The 14,404-nt window shown below is 57.7% G+C and overlaps 6 protein-coding genes across 6 annotated transcripts; 1 reads left to right on the top strand and 5 right to left on the bottom strand.

Moving 5' to 3' along the window:
* Positions 1-36: 36 nt before the first annotated feature.
* Positions 37-741, bottom strand: F5144DRAFT_571411 (uncharacterized protein). The gene has a single exon (XM_066788829.1). The coding sequence runs from the start codon at positions 312-314 to the stop codon at positions 60-62; it is 255 nt and encodes an 84-aa protein (XP_066642671.1). The 5' UTR covers positions 315-741; the 3' UTR covers positions 37-59.
* Positions 548-1,421, bottom strand: F5144DRAFT_221602 (uncharacterized protein). The gene has a single exon (XM_066783142.1). The coding sequence runs from the start codon at positions 1,275-1,277 to the stop codon at positions 780-782; it is 498 nt and encodes a 165-aa protein (XP_066642670.1). The 5' UTR covers positions 1,278-1,421; the 3' UTR covers positions 548-779.
* An 869-nt stretch (positions 1,422-2,290) lies between these two features.
* Positions 2,291-3,229, bottom strand: F5144DRAFT_221595 (uncharacterized protein). The gene has a single exon (XM_066783141.1). The coding sequence runs from the start codon at positions 3,143-3,145 to the stop codon at positions 2,519-2,521; it is 627 nt and encodes a 208-aa protein (XP_066642669.1). The 5' UTR covers positions 3,146-3,229; the 3' UTR covers positions 2,291-2,518.
* Positions 3,230-7,433: 4,204 nt separating this feature from the next.
* On the bottom strand, positions 7,434-8,594 carry F5144DRAFT_489360 (uncharacterized protein; the record flags this gene model as incomplete). Its single annotated transcript, XM_066785724.1, has 1 exon — positions 7,434-8,594. One exon carries the CDS (start codon positions 8,592-8,594, stop codon positions 7,434-7,436), a length of 1,161 nt encoding a protein of 386 aa, XP_066642668.1.
* Positions 8,595-9,948: 1,354 nt separating this feature from the next.
* F5144DRAFT_592525 (hemolysin-III related-domain-containing protein) lies at positions 9,949-11,809 on the top strand (the record flags this gene model as incomplete). The annotated part of the gene is made up of 4 exons (XM_066790369.1): positions 9,949-10,075; positions 10,777-11,285; positions 11,359-11,589; positions 11,651-11,809. 4 exons carry the CDS (start codon positions 9,949-9,951, stop codon positions 11,807-11,809), a joined length of 1,026 nt encoding a protein of 341 aa, XP_066642667.1.
* F5144DRAFT_221466 (uncharacterized protein) lies at positions 11,729-14,340 on the bottom strand. Its single transcript, XM_066783140.1, has 3 exons — positions 14,293-14,340; positions 12,971-14,220; positions 11,729-12,924 (listed from the first exon to the last, which is right to left on the bottom strand). The coding sequence occupies exons 2-3, from the start codon at positions 14,187-14,189 to the stop codon at positions 11,960-11,962; spliced, it is 2,184 nt and encodes a 727-aa protein (XP_066642666.1). The 5' UTR covers positions 14,190-14,220; positions 14,293-14,340; the 3' UTR covers positions 11,729-11,959.
* Positions 14,341-14,404: the final 64 nt, after the last annotated feature.

Raw genomic sequence — 14,404 nt, 5'->3', positions numbered from 1 at the left:
AAATACAATACGATGGAATGCTCGCAAGAGAGACATATCACTCTGAACTTGACTCAGTTTCACACTTGACTTACTTGGGTGGTGGTGACACAGTAAACCAACCCGGCCTCTTTCTCGGGACTTTTGGGAATGATGATGTGATCCAAACCCGCCGAGTCTAGACTCGGTTTAGCTAACTCGCTTTGATGCCAACCCGCCGTCGCCGCCGCCAACGCCATGTTCCATAGGGCGGGCCAGAGCAGCCAAAACGGCAAATCGTCAACAACAAAGGGAAAGCAACCCGTTCCCGGCCCTCCACGTGACGGATCCGCCATGCTGATGATGGGCTTGGCCGCCCCCCGGAATCATTGAAGGAAGCGGCCCCGTTCTTCTCGCGGATCCCAATGCTTGCTTGCCCCTTGTCTGCCTGCTTGCTTGCTTGCTTGCTTGCTTGCTTGCTTGCTTGCTTGTTCTTTCTGGATCGCCAATCCTTCCTTTGCCACTCCTGGCGCTAACTATGTAAGACCAACGATGTACAGTAGCACTGGCAACTCACATTTCAGCGAAAGCGAGTCCAACTGCGACCTGCCAAGGAAGGGGGAAGGGGGGGGGAACCCGGCATCATCGAAAGTGCCATTCTGGAAATCTGGGAATTAAAAAAAAAAAATCCCACCACCACCTCCACCACCACCGCCTGCCTGCCTATCTGCCTATCCATCCCCAGCAAGGCTTCTAGCGCGTGTGAACGACGAGTGTGAGTGTGTGAGTGACATCCTCGGAATTGACGTGCAGCTCCCAACTCACTCACCAACCAACCCAACCAACCAACCCATACCATCACCACCCCTGCCCCCTTCCCTCCCCCCGCTTCTCCCTTCGCGCCGCAGTCGTGCGTTGCGCCCCCCCCCCCCCATCATCCCCCTGCCACCGCCCGTTACGTTGGTTTGGGTGGGACTGGTGTGGTTGCCCAAAGCCGCAATGTTGCCCCGTTTCTCCCGCCCGCTGCAGGTATGTACATAGTAGGCAGGGCCGGGCGGAGAACAGAATGAGGGAACGGGATGCGGTGGTTGGTTAGGAAGTCTGTGAGGGGGCTGCGAGGGCTGCGAGGGGGGATGGGGACGGGCGGGGGGCTGATTGGTGATTGGGTGAGTGGTGATTGGTGATTGGTGATTGGTTGCTGGGGAGCGGCGCCACGTCGCCTCGCTTTTTGGTGGTGGTGTTTTTTTATTGACTGTGTATGTATTATTTGCGGTGGTGTTGACTGACTTGCGACTGTTGTGTTTCGCGATTTGATGCATGCAGCCCTACTTTCAATGCTTGACGGCTTGAGCGGGGGGGTTGGGGGTGTGTGCCCCGTGCTTGCTTAGCCCTGCCCGCCCGTTGGTGAATGATACCCAGTTATTGCTTCTTGTGAATGGGAGCTAACGACCTCCCTAGTATGCTACTTGAACTGTGTATGTCTCACTTGTTGGGCGATGGTCGGTGTTTTTGGGGAGTGTGGATTTACGCTAGTTTGGTGTTTGGCGTTTTGTTTATTGTGACAACTCTCGGCTCTTCTCCTCGTTCAGGTCTCATTCATCAAGTCTCATGTTTCGTCTTCATGGAACGCAAGATTGCAAGGTGACTTTGCATTCGCAGTCAGCCTGGAACGAAGGCGGGTTGCATCGCATCGAATGGACGTGCGTCTATCGAATATTGAGGCCCTGGTTGGCCCTTCGGAGAGTGAATGTGGGGGACTCTGCGGGCCAAACCAGAAACGAGGGAAATGTGAGGCTTGCATGCAGGCATCCCTTTGATTGGCACGCACGGACATTATTTACTCTCCTTCTCCAAACCGGTTGTGCCCAGCCGCCGTTGTGCCGGTGAGCGCGGGGCGGCGGCGTGTCGCTCACGTTTTCGATCGGAATTTGCTCTTGCTTTTTTTTTCCTCTTCGGTTTCTGCATTTCCCTCTTCCCCATCCCCCTCATCCCCCAATTTCTCCACCTGCAGTTGGGCGCCCGTCAGCCTCTCAGGTAATTGGCCCGTGCATAATATTGACTGTTTCTTTGCTCCACTTTACTTTCTCAGGCTTCCGCTTGTCTCTGAAGTGAACACAGTCCTTCGTACACTAGCGCCCTTGTAGTTAGAACTCTCTAGAACCCCGCTTTCGGTGGTTTCCTGCATTTCTCCTCACCCCTCACTCTCAGCCCAACAAGCTCAGAAACCCTGTTGCGTGAGAAAAGCCACTTGCTTTTCAGCTGGTCCCCATTTCGGGCATGGAAATGGTAACATGGCTCGAGCATGGGACGGGACGGACTTCGGGACTCGGCTTCTGGAAGTCTCTCTTTGAGTCCCTGATGATGAATTCACGACCGGATTCTTTGCTGCTTCCGGCTCATCTGACTTCAAGGCCCTGCGAGTCATCTCCAAATCCGCAACCAGACGTTTCCTCCTTTGTCATCGGAGCGTTGCCTCTCTTTCACCTTGAAAATACACATCGGCCGATTCCTCAGTCATTTCCCTCGGAAGTATTCGTACTTGATAAGAGTCAGTCTGATTCTACACCGTGTTTGCCTGGGTTGCCAGGTTGCCTCCCTCTGCCGTGCCCCAGCCGCCCTCGGGCTCATCACCAAAGAGGCGGAGGCCGGCAGATCTCGGGGTCGACTCCGAGCAAGTTTGCCCTTCATTGTCCATCACCACCATCACCACGGGAAGATTACCAAGTTTGCCCATGTGATCAGCAGAGGGTGGCGTGCCGGCACTCTGGGAGGCCACCTCGGACGGCCCGGTTCCTGTCCCTCGGTGACGGTCTAGCCTCGCGAGCTTGGATCGAGAGCCAGGCATCGTCGTCTGTGCCCGCCGCTCGCCGTGATGGATGATGGCGTTCCCGACGATGGCACCCTTTGTAGGCACGCCTATTGGCCTGGCCGGAAATGGATGACGCACCTTTGTCTGCCCTCGCCCAGCTGCTGATCCTCCAGGTTCGCCATCCCTCGGCCGATGGCACCCACCCTGTGGCGCGCGCGCCGACTCGTCGCCCACATCATGGCGCCGCCGAGGATCTACTTTGATGAGTGTGGGTTGTGTGGTGAGTTGAGTGCCTTCGAAGAGGACAGAAACGACAGGACCGGATCGACCGCCGCCCAAGGTGCCATGTTTCCAGGCTGACAGTCCCTCCATCGGCATCCCCACTGTTCCCCCAAGGCCCCCAGGCCCTCCCGATCTTTGGACGATGGCTCTAAGGTCCAGTCAACCTGTCAATGCCATCTCTACGGTGGGCCCGATGCAGGTGAGTGCTTTAAGTGCTTGCATTAGCGCCAGCTTGGGCCACGGCACCAGCACCACCGCTCTGCCGAGCCTCGAAGATATCTGCATGTCTGCCTTCTTGCCTAGCTCCTAGTGTATGTACTTCGTAGTGGCCATACCAACGGCCAGCTCCGTGCAAAGAACTACCCGTCATCGATACCCACTCGCCGACGGGTTTTGCGCCCCGGGATTAACCAGGCGCTACCATGCGCTGAGTGGCGCCGGGGGATTATTTGGGCCACCAGGCCGCATGCCCCTCCCTACCTTGCCTACCCCATCTCCCCAAGCCGCCTTCCCGTTGCCGGCTCTGGGCCCTCGATTGGATCGGACTCGGAGCTGTGAAGGGACTCGGATCTGGCGGTGAGAGAGCAGATCCGGCCACTCAGAGGCCTGCTCCCGATCCCGGCCCATCTGGTTGGCCCACGGCAGAACAACGGAGATGGCCCAGATGTGCTGTCTCCCCCTCCCCTCGATAGCGAGCTGCTTCGTCGTATGGGGTTGGGTGACGGCGCGCGCGGTTGGAGACCCGGCCCCGGCCGGCTGTGTTGTGTTGGGAGAGTGCGTGGTTTCTCCCCCATCTCCCATCTGCCGAATCGGCCGTTGTGATTGTGATCCCACAGCATAATAATAATAAACAAAGCGGCCGCCAAGCTGCGGTGTGCTACGCATTGCATGGTGTGTGATCGAGATTGCAGCTCACATGCTGTGGACGCTGATGGGCCCTTCTGGGGTTTCAGGGTTCCACGGGTCGTTCGAGAACTCAGCTACCGAGTCAGCAAGAGAGAGGTGTCAAGAAGTTGGCCATAGCTCCTAGGTGATCCGTATTCCTCTTAGTAACGAGTACGTGTGCTCCAGGTGTGATGCCGGTGCAGAGCCGCAGCCAGGCATGGAACCCATGAGCAACCCAGCACAGACTTGTTGTTGCCGTGTCACATAGCTGTTGGATACTACCCATATTCCTTGTCTATGGTCCCTGCCTGGCCCTCACAGCGGTTGCCTCGACTCCATGGGTGTGGAGTAGTCTAGGCCAGGCTTTGCCTTCAGTTCAGACACCAGGTTAATGCTGTCTGGCCGGGCAGTGCCGATGACTCGCTCAACTTTTAGGCGAAAACCCCAAGGTGTCAATCGAAGGTTTGAGGAATACCTGACTAGGGTCAATGGAGCTCCATAGTACAAGCTAGAGTCAGCTAACCCTAAGTCGAAGTGAGAGTACTCTTTTCGTCGCTGGGATGCAACAGATTTCTTGCATAGATAATATAGTACTTGATGAGAGACTAGTTGATCGTGGATTGTTGTTCCATATCAATTAAGTGTGCCATTGATGCCTGTCTATCGATTGCCTCTGAATCTGATTTTCTTGACTTCAGAGTTTTGGTCGATTACGTGGCTGATAGGGTATATTATAGGCCTCTACCGTAGTCAAGGTACATCGAATAAGGATCGGTAGATAGAGGTGGCGGGTGGCAAATGGGCCAAGGCCCGATCTTGTAGTAACTAGGGTGATAAGCAATAAAACAGCACATAAAATGATGGATGGCTTGACTTGACACCAGAGATACAACTTGGGTCACCCCGTCGATTCATCTACCGGGTTATCAGTCAACTGACATCACTACAGCATCTTAACACTGAACCAATGTTGTACATAGACGAGCCGAATCTCTCCTTTTGAACAAGCGCGGCGATGTCTGAGCGTGTTATACCGAGGGCCCTCGCAGAAAGCCACGTGGACGGTCTATTAGATGTATGCTATCATGCTAATTATGCTGCCAAACAGGCGTTGCTTGGAAGCCAACCTGCCGACGATACCTATCCGATATATCGTGAGTCTGTTTTTGACCATGATTGAGGGCTCCACCTCGCTGGGTACATTGTTCCTGGGAGGCTATCTTGACCTGCCCGAGACGTTTACGGAACTCCTTACGGAACGAGGACAAACTGATAATATTGGCAGCAGCAGTGGCAGAACATATATTGAAAACAATGGCGACGGGAGATGGGAGTTTTCAACCCTTCAAGGCCTTTGAACGGAGTCGTGTGCATAGCTATTAGTCGAGATAGTTCTACACCTTTCCTCCTTTGTTCATACACTTGACAGTGTGCTTTACCGAGTCTGAGCCAAGGGCCGATGGCATCAGTGGAATAAGTAAGAGACTACCTAGACTAGGCAGTCTGCAACACAACCTCGTCGCCAACCCCCAAACATTGGGTGATGGGTGATGGGTGATGAGTGATGATGGCCCAGCGGCCATGATATATCTCTATTTTCCCGTAAACCCAATCTATCGCGTCCCTGTCTAAGTCTAACCCATATCCAAGTAAGCCCATACGCCCAACAACGTCAACAACCAATCCTTCTCACCACCGTCCAGCCGTATGAATAGAGGCCGGGACTTCCTCCCCACTTAACCTCACACCTCTCCCATCACAACAACAAACACCACCCACCACCTATCACCCGTTCCCATCCTCACCCCCATCCTCACCCCCATCCACCCCACCTACCCCCTACCCCCCTACTCACTCACTCACCCCCTCCTCACTCCCTTTCTCACTCCCTCCCTCCCTCACTCACCCCCTACTCACTCACCCCCTACTCCCTCCCTCCCTCACCCCCTTCTCACCCCCCCCCCCCCTCTTACTCACTAACTCCCACTCATCTACCCCACCACTCCCTCACCAGCACCGGCCGCTGCGCCTCCAGATCAACCTCATCCCCAACCTCATCCCCATCCTCCACCGTCACCGCCCTTGGGTTCGTCTTCCTCGTCCCCGGCAGACTGGACGGCAGTTTGGTGTAGGTGTGCCCGGCGGATGTGTTACCGTGTTTAGAAGAAGAAGAAGGAGAAGAGGAGGAAGGGGCGTTGGTGGGGGACTTGGTGGTCTTGGTGGTGGTCTTGGTGGTTGTGAGTGTGGGTGCTGGAGAGGCGGGGGGAGGACTTAGTTGGTATAGTGCGTTGTTGGGTTTGGGGCTGGGGTGTTTTCGGGGTATAAAGGGGGTGCGTGGGGCGGGGGTTGAGGGTTTGCTCACCTGTTGCTGTGGGGTTGGTCATGTGGGTGAAGAAGCGGTTGAGGCTGGAGACTAGCCTGTTCCACTGGTTGTGTGCGGGTTGGTGAGGACGGGGTTGGCTGGGACGGTGGGGGGAGGTGATGGGAACGCGTACAGCGGAGGAGACACCCATGTTGGGATGTTGAGAGGTGGTTTGATGGGGAGTTCGAGACGGGTTTTGCTGGCGGTTATGCTCTGGTGGGTTTGGTTGGGGTGAGTAGGTTCGCAAAGGGGTGAGTGACCAGACCCTATAAGACGACTCGATGATCGCTCTCATGCAAACCGAAGACAAGCATCAGAAAACCGTTCATTTCGAGCACGGGGTGGCTTGGTTTGGCCCGGAGGATGGCAAACTAGGAAGTCCCCCGTTCTTGTAGACGGCCTCGCCCAGTTCAGAAGGTTCTCCGAACCAACAGCGCCGCCGTAGCGCCGGCGATGGCCGGGATCTTCCCTTTCTCTGCCGACACCGCCGGGCTGTGTTGCCCGGAGTAGGTTTGACCTACGCAATCCGCATCTGCATTTAATACTGGCGACGCTTGACGCGTTGCCATCGGCCCAGTTGGCTGGCACGTCACGCAAGATTGAGCATCAGGGTCCGTACTCAGCCACCGGGATTGTAACGCAAACAGGACCCTACAGTCATTAGGTTACTGATAGGGAGGGCTTCTCGAGTGCCTAACGGAGTAATGAAGGTTGCCTAGGGAGTCAGGTCATCTGTTTGGCCGAGGTCCGGGGAGGGTTCAGGGTTTGCAGATCTTTGGGTGGCAGAGCATGAACAACACAGCGAGGCGACAGCACGATGCAAGTGGGACAAGTTCTTTTTGGAAAAAACGGTTTGGTCAGTCAATCAAGCCTTTGATACTCTGACGCGAGAAGCGCGAAAGGAGATACACAGTACAGGGGGTAAGGGAACAGAAATAAGAAATAAGACAAGATTAACGAGAGGAAGAAGGGGTTTTTTTGCCTCAGCCCGCCCAGAGCCGAGCACCATCTCCTCTACCAGGATATCATCACTCTCCCCATCCACCAACCACACCACCCCACCCCAGGCGGTAGCGTGAGCCATGCCCGGGAGGCGGTCCCCAAGTTGGCGACGCCAAACCAGCCCACGACGACGCTCTAGTCGGAGGGCTTGATGGTGGTGAAGGTGCCATCGGGCGACTTGACGATGATGATGCCGCAGCTCTTGAGGAAGGCGGCCAGCTTCTCCATGATGATGGCCTCCTCGGGCGTGTGCTTGTCCTTGTGCATGAGGGTCTCGAGGGCGATCTGGGCGCCGTTGAGGTTGGGGCACTGCACGAAAGAGCCGCCGTCGCGCTTGCCCGGGGTGAAGGTCGAGCCGGTGCCGGGGGGCGCCGAGATGTTGGTGATGCCGGCCAGGTAGTACAGGGCGGCCTTGATGGCTTCGATGTCGTCGACGTCTTCGGCGGACTTGTTCCTCTTGTTCTGCAGCCGGATGAGCTCCCGTTCCAGGGTCTTGATGACCTCCTTCGTGTTGGTGAGAGCGTCGGACGGGAGGGTGAAGCCGCGCTTGCCGGGGGTGAAGGTGGAGCCGGTTCCGGGGGGCGCCGAGATGTTGGTGATGCCGGCGAGGAACTTCAGGGCAGCCTTGATGGCGGCGATGTCGTCGCGGTCTTGTTGGGTCTTGTTCTTCTTGTTCTGCAGCCGGATGAGCTCCTTCTCGAGGGTGATGATGACCTGCTTGGGGTTCGTGGTGGCGTCGGGCGGGAGAACAAATCCGCGCTTCTTGGTGCTTGGCTCAATCCCGCCCACGATAGGCGGCAGAATGCATGGGGGCTGCTCGTTGAGAGGGACATCGGTCAAGCAGGTGGGCACCTCGCCCTGGCCGGGGATGAAGACGCCTGTGCCATCCCCAATGCTAATTTGCCGCTTCGCCTTCGTGCTCGGTACGATGGGGCCAACGATGGGCGGGAGGAGGCAGGGAGGTTGCCCTTGGAGGGGTTGGTCGACCAGGCAAGGAGGCAGCTCACCCGGGCCGGGGATGAAGGTGCCGGACCCGGGTCCGATCCAGATTTGCCGCTTCCCAACTTCCCTCTTGGTGCTCGGGTTGATGGGGCCGACGATGGGAGGGAGGAGGCAGGGCGGCTGTCCTTGGAGGGGCTGGTCCGTCAGGCAGGGAGGCAGCTCACCCGGGCCGGGGATGAGGACGCCGGACCCAGGTCCGATCCAGATTTGCCGCTCCTCGATGGTTTTCGCTGTGGGCAGGGCCTGAACGGCGCTGAGGCCGATGAGAGACAGGGCAAGGGCGGATCCAACCATGGTTGCGGTGTGGAATGCGTCTGCTCAGGGGTGATTTCGTGGTAGCGGGGGCCCGTGGTGGAATAATGGGGTCGGGTCACTTGAGATATCGGTGGGTTCCGTGTTGTTGATATAGACTTCGTCGTCTCTCACCACCTGTCATATGCACTGCAATCTGCTCCCGTCGTTGCCATTGCCACTAGCTAGAATATTTATAGAAGTTAGCATTTTTGACATGGCGCATCGGCCGGCTCGCAACACGATAGCGTGAGAAATGGTGACATGGACCGGCCGCATCACGATGGTTTGTTTGGTGGCGACAATCTCTGTGCAATATGGAATAGATGAAAGCGCGAGGGCAAGACCCAAAGTTATGATATGGCTCGGCATATTTATCCGGGACCCTGACGGTGGCCGCCGGCCTCCTTCGGCCAGTCTCGGTGACGCCCAGAGTTTGGCGGTTAGTAGGCGAGCCAAAACTAAGGTTGCACCCTCAGAATTGTGCCTATATCCGCAGCTCGAACCAGCCAGTTTGGGTCGACGGCGGTGCAGGGCCGCGATAAACCGAGTCCGTTGGAACTGAGGTGCGGAATTGTCAAGTCTGGCTATTTTTGGACCAACGTGGTGTTTTGCATTTTGTCCCAGGTTCGCATTACCCACGGGGAATTAGGCCATTGCTCGTTCCCTGGTTCACCAACGAGCACGGATGCGCGGCGATATTGCTGCAGTTTGACGGGGAGCCAATATGGTTTGGCCCCATGGCTTGGATGCGATTCTGGAGTTGTATTCGAAGCTCGGCGCGGACTGCCATGGTCGTATTAGGGACAGCCTGGCCAGAGAGCTTGACAGCGACAGCTCTGAAGCTCGCCGGAGTTGCGGCGCGACCGAGGTAAGTCTCGACTCGGCGAGATGCTGCCTTCGTCGTGAGTGGCCGCTGCGCGTTCTGGCACCAGCACCAGCCAGCACTTTATCCGGGTCCAGGTCCTCTCGCTATCGTTCTCTCCGCCTCTACTTTAGTTGACACTTGTCGTACACGGTAGAGTGTCGTTGAGGTGTTTGATGCTGCAGAGACATGCGAGGTTAGAAGAAAGCTCCAAGAATAGAAATAAAGTTGGTCGAGCACTTGGGTGACCCGGGTATCTGGAGTCTTGGGCATGGTGATAAGCGGTTCCAGGTCGATCCAGTTCCGGGAATGAGGACACAGACCCGCCGTGGACGGCTGGGCCTCGTCTGGGGCCACAACCCTATTCGGCATCTGCGGGAGATCTGTCAGGGACCAGGCGCAACGTTGACGTTCGGCCCTTGTGCGGCTTCACTTGAAGGTTGCCCGCCATCTCTGCCGAATTGTGGTGTTGTACCGGGTCGGGTCTCAGGAATGTGCTCCGGCGGCAGGGGTTGTGATAACCCGATTGATCAAGCCATCGGCCGCGGAGTGAAAATTCCTTCGGAGTTGATTGAGGACACCATCATCCATCAACGCAACCTGCAGCTCGACACGGCAAGTCTGCAACGGCGGAGGAGGAAGATCGCATTTGCATGTGAAAGGAAAATCCCGTCATGGCCACGGCAAAAAATTGGAAGATCGGGTCTTGGCAACGGTCGACGCAGTCGATTGAGATAGACGAAGTGCCGATGAGATGGAAGGATGAAGGAATGGGGCGATGATCATCGCGAGTTGGTGTTGAGGACTCAGGCACTGGCCCTGGCACTGGCAGCAGACAACCCTAGCAGCAGATTTCAGACGGCTGTCAGGTGCTGACAGGTGCCTCCAACGTACCTCGGCCAAGCAGCGAAGTGGAAACCTCCTTCCTGCTTGTGATGACAGGAGTCCCAACAAAAAAAGGGCAAAGCCGCAGGGAATGGGGATTGATCCTGCCGTTGTTGGGAAGCATACTTTGTAGGGGCGCAATAATCCACAAAAGCCCGCCGCGGAAGGCCAACAACAGCAGGATTAATTCACCACCAAACACCAACACACCAACGAACACCAGCACGACGCAACAAGTAGAAGGAGGTCTTGCATTTGCACATTCACTAGTCACGCCGCCATAAAACAAAAGGACTTCCCCGGCCAATCATCGCCCAACCCAGCATCCATCCACCATGCCGCCAACCACCGGCAGCACCACCACCGCCCCCCACCGCGGCCCCGACCCGGGACCCCGGGAGCTCCGGCAGCGGCAGCGACAACCCCCCATCCCAGGACCCCCCCAAACCACCACCTCCCCAACCCTATCAACCACCCTCCCCTGGAACGCGCTCCTCCCCTGGGACGCGCTCCCCCCCTGGCGACGCGACAACCCCTCCATCCTGCACGGCTACCGGCCGACCTCTTACTCCCTGCTCCTCTCTTTCCGCAGCCTCTTCCACCTGCACAACGAGAGCGTCAACATCTGGACGCACCTCCTCGGCGCGCTCACCGCGGCATGGTTCTTTTGGGTGGGCGGGGTGGTGCTGCTGGGGGGGGCGCGGTATGAGACCGCTAGCGCGGCGGATGCGGTGGTGTGGGGGTGTTTTTTGGGGGGGGCGGTGGGGTGTTTGGGGATGAGTGCGGTGTATCATGCGGTGTGTAATCATAGTGAGGGGGTGGCGAGGTGGGGGAATAAGATGGATTATTCGGGGATTGTGTGTTTGGTGGTGGGGAGTTTTGTGCCGGCGTTGTGGTATGGGTTTTTTTGTAGGCCCGCGTGGCTGACGGGGTATTTGGGCGCGGTGAGTTCTCCTGTGTGCTTGGTTGGTTGTTTGTCTTGTGGGGTGATGTGATGTGCTGACGGCGGGGTGGTAGATTGCGCTGCTTGGGTTGGGGTGCTTGGTGGTGTCGTGGTTTGAGCACTTCCGCACGCCGGCGTGGCGGCCGTATAGGGCGCTGATGTTTGTTGGGCTGGGGTCGTCGGGCGTTGTGCCCATCTTGCATGCCCTGAGCATCTACGGGTACAAGGAGCTTGATGAGAGGATGGGGCTCAGCTGGATCATCCTCGAGGGCGGCCTGTATATCTTTGGTGCCTTCTTGTATGGGGTAAGTATCTTGAAGGTTGCCGGCGAGCCGCGAGGTACATGGTTGCTAACGTGTGATGCAGGTCCGCTTCCCAGAGCGCAAGTACCCTGGCGCTTTTGACATCTGGGGAAGCTCACACCAGATCTTCCACGTTTGTGTTTTGCTGGCGGCAGCCTCACACGTGTATGGCATGGCTAAGGCGTTTGACTATCACCACAGCGTCCTTGGGTCACAGTGTTGAATGGCGGGCAATATAGACCGGTTTATAGAAGAATAGACGTACAAGATCTCCTGGTTGACTTGCGGGCTGTGTTTGACGCCTGTGATGGTCATAAAGCTAGCAAGCTGGTTTGTTGATTTGCTGGAGATGCTGACCTCACGGCAGGGGCCATCACTCTACCCCGAGATCCATGACTTTGATCAGGCCCGAGGCCATGGCGCACGCCGCCCAGCAGCTAAACTGCACGTTGGGATTCCACAGGATAGTCGTCACGCGGGTTAGCGGCTCGTGGATGATCACCCGGGACGCGAGCTTTTCGTCAAGCTCGGCCTCGCGGTCTTCAGCCTCGTCACCAGCCTTCTTCCTCGCGGCCTTTTTCTTTTTGGCCGCTCGTTTCTTCCTATCCATCTCCTTCCGCTTCTCCGTCCTCGGATCATCGTTCTCTTCCGGGAGGAAGCCCTGCAGAATCCTCGCCGCGCCCCTCAGCCCCGACCCACCGGGCTGACCTGGAGCCTCCTGGTCAATGGGCCTGTACTCGTGCTCAAAAATCTTAAGCTTGCGCAGAGGCTCGCCTTTCTGCTTGAACAGCTTCTGCAGCGCGTTGCACGAGAACACCGAGCCGTCCGCGCAGCCGACCAGGACGAAGGGGTGCGTCGCCCCCGACGATACACAGGTGAGGGTGTTGGGCCCCGTGGTGATGCTGCGTGCTTGGCAGAAGTAGCGGTAGTGGAGGAAGGCGATGGTGGTGTTGGGGGTCGACGACGGGTAAAGCGCCATGAAGCCCTGCATGGACTCGTTCCAGCAGAGCAGGTTTGGCTGGAAGCTGATGGCGGGCACGGGGAAATAGGTGACCTCGGAGCTCGGTTGGGACAGGTCCGTGAGGGTCGCGCAGCCGCCCACCGGGATGGATGCGACGAGGTAGGGGTTCGAGGGGTAGGCCGAGCAGATGTCGATAACGTTAGTGGTGTGGGCGCCCACGCGCTGCAACAGCTGGCGCGGGTAAATGGACCACAGGGTGATGGAGCCGTCCGAGTGGCCCAGGGAGATGCGGTTCGTATTCACCCACGTTAGGCAGGTCACGCTGACGTCGTAGTCTTCTGTCAGGCCAAGAGTTACCATGGGCGCGTCTATCCATTCTGTGCGAAGTTAGCGGGGAACATGGGCCCGGCCGCATCGACGTACCGTAGAGGGGGGCGTCTTCATCACCGACAACCTTGGCGTCAATAACGCGGACGCTTCCGTCATCGTTTAGGAAAGCGAGCAACCCATAGAGATCGGAAGAGTCGAGCGGGACCGGGCAGAAAGCCAGCCGTTTCGGCCTGCCCCAGTCAAAGCACTTGACACTGAGTAACCTCGGAGGTCGTGCAGAAGGGGAGGCGAGCTTCCCGGGAATCTTCTCCGGGACGAGTTCCCAGAGCTGAATACACCCTGTCTGTCTCGAAGCCATCTCCTCGTCCAACTCCTCACGGGGGACCGGCTCCTGGTCGGAGAAGGGTATTGTCGCCACGGCAAGAACCTGGATATCCTCACGGGACAACGCTGCCCACGACATGGCGAGCGGGATGCCGCCCACATTCAGCGTCCAGCCGCTTGGCGTCCTGTCACTTGAGGCGTCTGGGTCATCCACCGGCAACCCCGACGGCGAAGTCGACAGACCCTCACCCTGGCCAAGCCTAACCTCCTTTTGCCTGTCCCAGGGCCCAACGAGGGTGACAATATCACCCTCGACCTGAGGGACCAACCTTTGGCCCTCCTCAGGGGCGAGCACGCGGGACCGCTGAAGCTCGGGGGCACTGATCTGAACGTCGTCGTACCAATGGAAGGCTCTCTTCTCCTGGCCGCGCTCGTGGCCGCTTGGCAACCAGGGGCTCGGCAGGACGCCGTGCTGGTGGTCGGGCGGCAGTCTCGGGGGCAGGACGGGGAAGTCGGCCCAGCGGATCTCGAGGTCCCAGATGACCTTGATGCGCGCGTACTCCGGGCCGTACATGGCGTCGCGGAGGGCGCTGTACCGGGCATAGCGGCGCAGTGGCCCGGCGTAGACACGCGTGACGATGCGTGTCTCTAGGGGGTAGTGGGGGATGTCGTGGAAGGTTTTGCGGCTTTGGATCATGCCGGCCCCCGTGTTGCGCTGCTTTTTGGTAGGCTGGCCTGGGTCAGTTTTTGCCTCGGTGGTGGCACCCCCCCCGGGGTCTGGAACGGCATCGTCGTCATCACTTGTCGCATCACCATCGGCTTCCCTGTCGTCGTCCTCGGCTTGGGGTGCCTCTAATTGCTCATCGAAGTCGTCGTCATCCTTGGACTGGTCGTCGGGGACGGAAATAGGTTCATCTTCATCGTCAAAAGTGGTGGGTTCTTCTTCGACGTAGCGTTTTCTCACACCTCGGGTGCTACGAAGACGCATCGTCCAGGTTCTGCTGGCGGGCTAATTTGTGCTAGGATCCTCGTCAGAGCATTGAGTGTTGAGGGAGGGTGGCCGTGATATGCGAGGGTTGATGGCAGCTAACTAGAGAGGGTTGTTTTGTGAGGGTTGACTTGTGAGGGTTGACTTCCATGTGAGGGTTGGAAATGGCCCCACTATAGCTGTTGCAGTCGATTCGAAGATTTGTGAATCTTAGA

This window comes from Chaetomium tenue (assembly GCF_020726465.1).
Source record: "Chaetomium tenue strain MPI-SDFR-AT-0079 chromosome Unknown F5144scaffold_4, whole genome shotgun sequence".
Taxonomy (NCBI): domain Eukaryota; kingdom Fungi; phylum Ascomycota; class Sordariomycetes; order Sordariales; family Chaetomiaceae; genus Chaetomium; species Chaetomium tenue.
The sequence above is the reverse complement of the archived record's forward strand: the minus strand, read 5'-3'. Positions and strand labels throughout refer to the sequence as shown.

Excerpts from the sequence above, each read along its gene's own strand:
- F5144DRAFT_221466 (XM_066783140.1), bottom strand. The coding sequence starts at position 14,189 with ATGCGTCTTCGTAGCACCCGAGGTGTGAGAAAACGCTACGTCGAAGAA. Across the intron at positions 12,925-12,970 it reads TGAAGACGCCCCCCTCTACG|AATGGATAGACGCGCCCATG; the intron begins GTACGTCGATGC and ends AACTTCGCACAG.
- F5144DRAFT_571411 (XM_066788829.1), bottom strand. The coding sequence starts at position 314 with ATGGCGGATCCGTCACGTGGAGGGCCGGGAACGGGTTGCTTTCCCTTT.
- F5144DRAFT_221595 (XM_066783141.1), bottom strand. The coding sequence starts at position 3,145 with ATGCCGATGGAGGGACTGTCAGCCTGGAAACATGGCACCTTGGGCGGC.
- F5144DRAFT_221602 (XM_066783142.1), bottom strand. The coding sequence starts at position 1,277 with ATGCATCAAATCGCGAAACACAACAGTCGCAAGTCAGTCAACACCACC.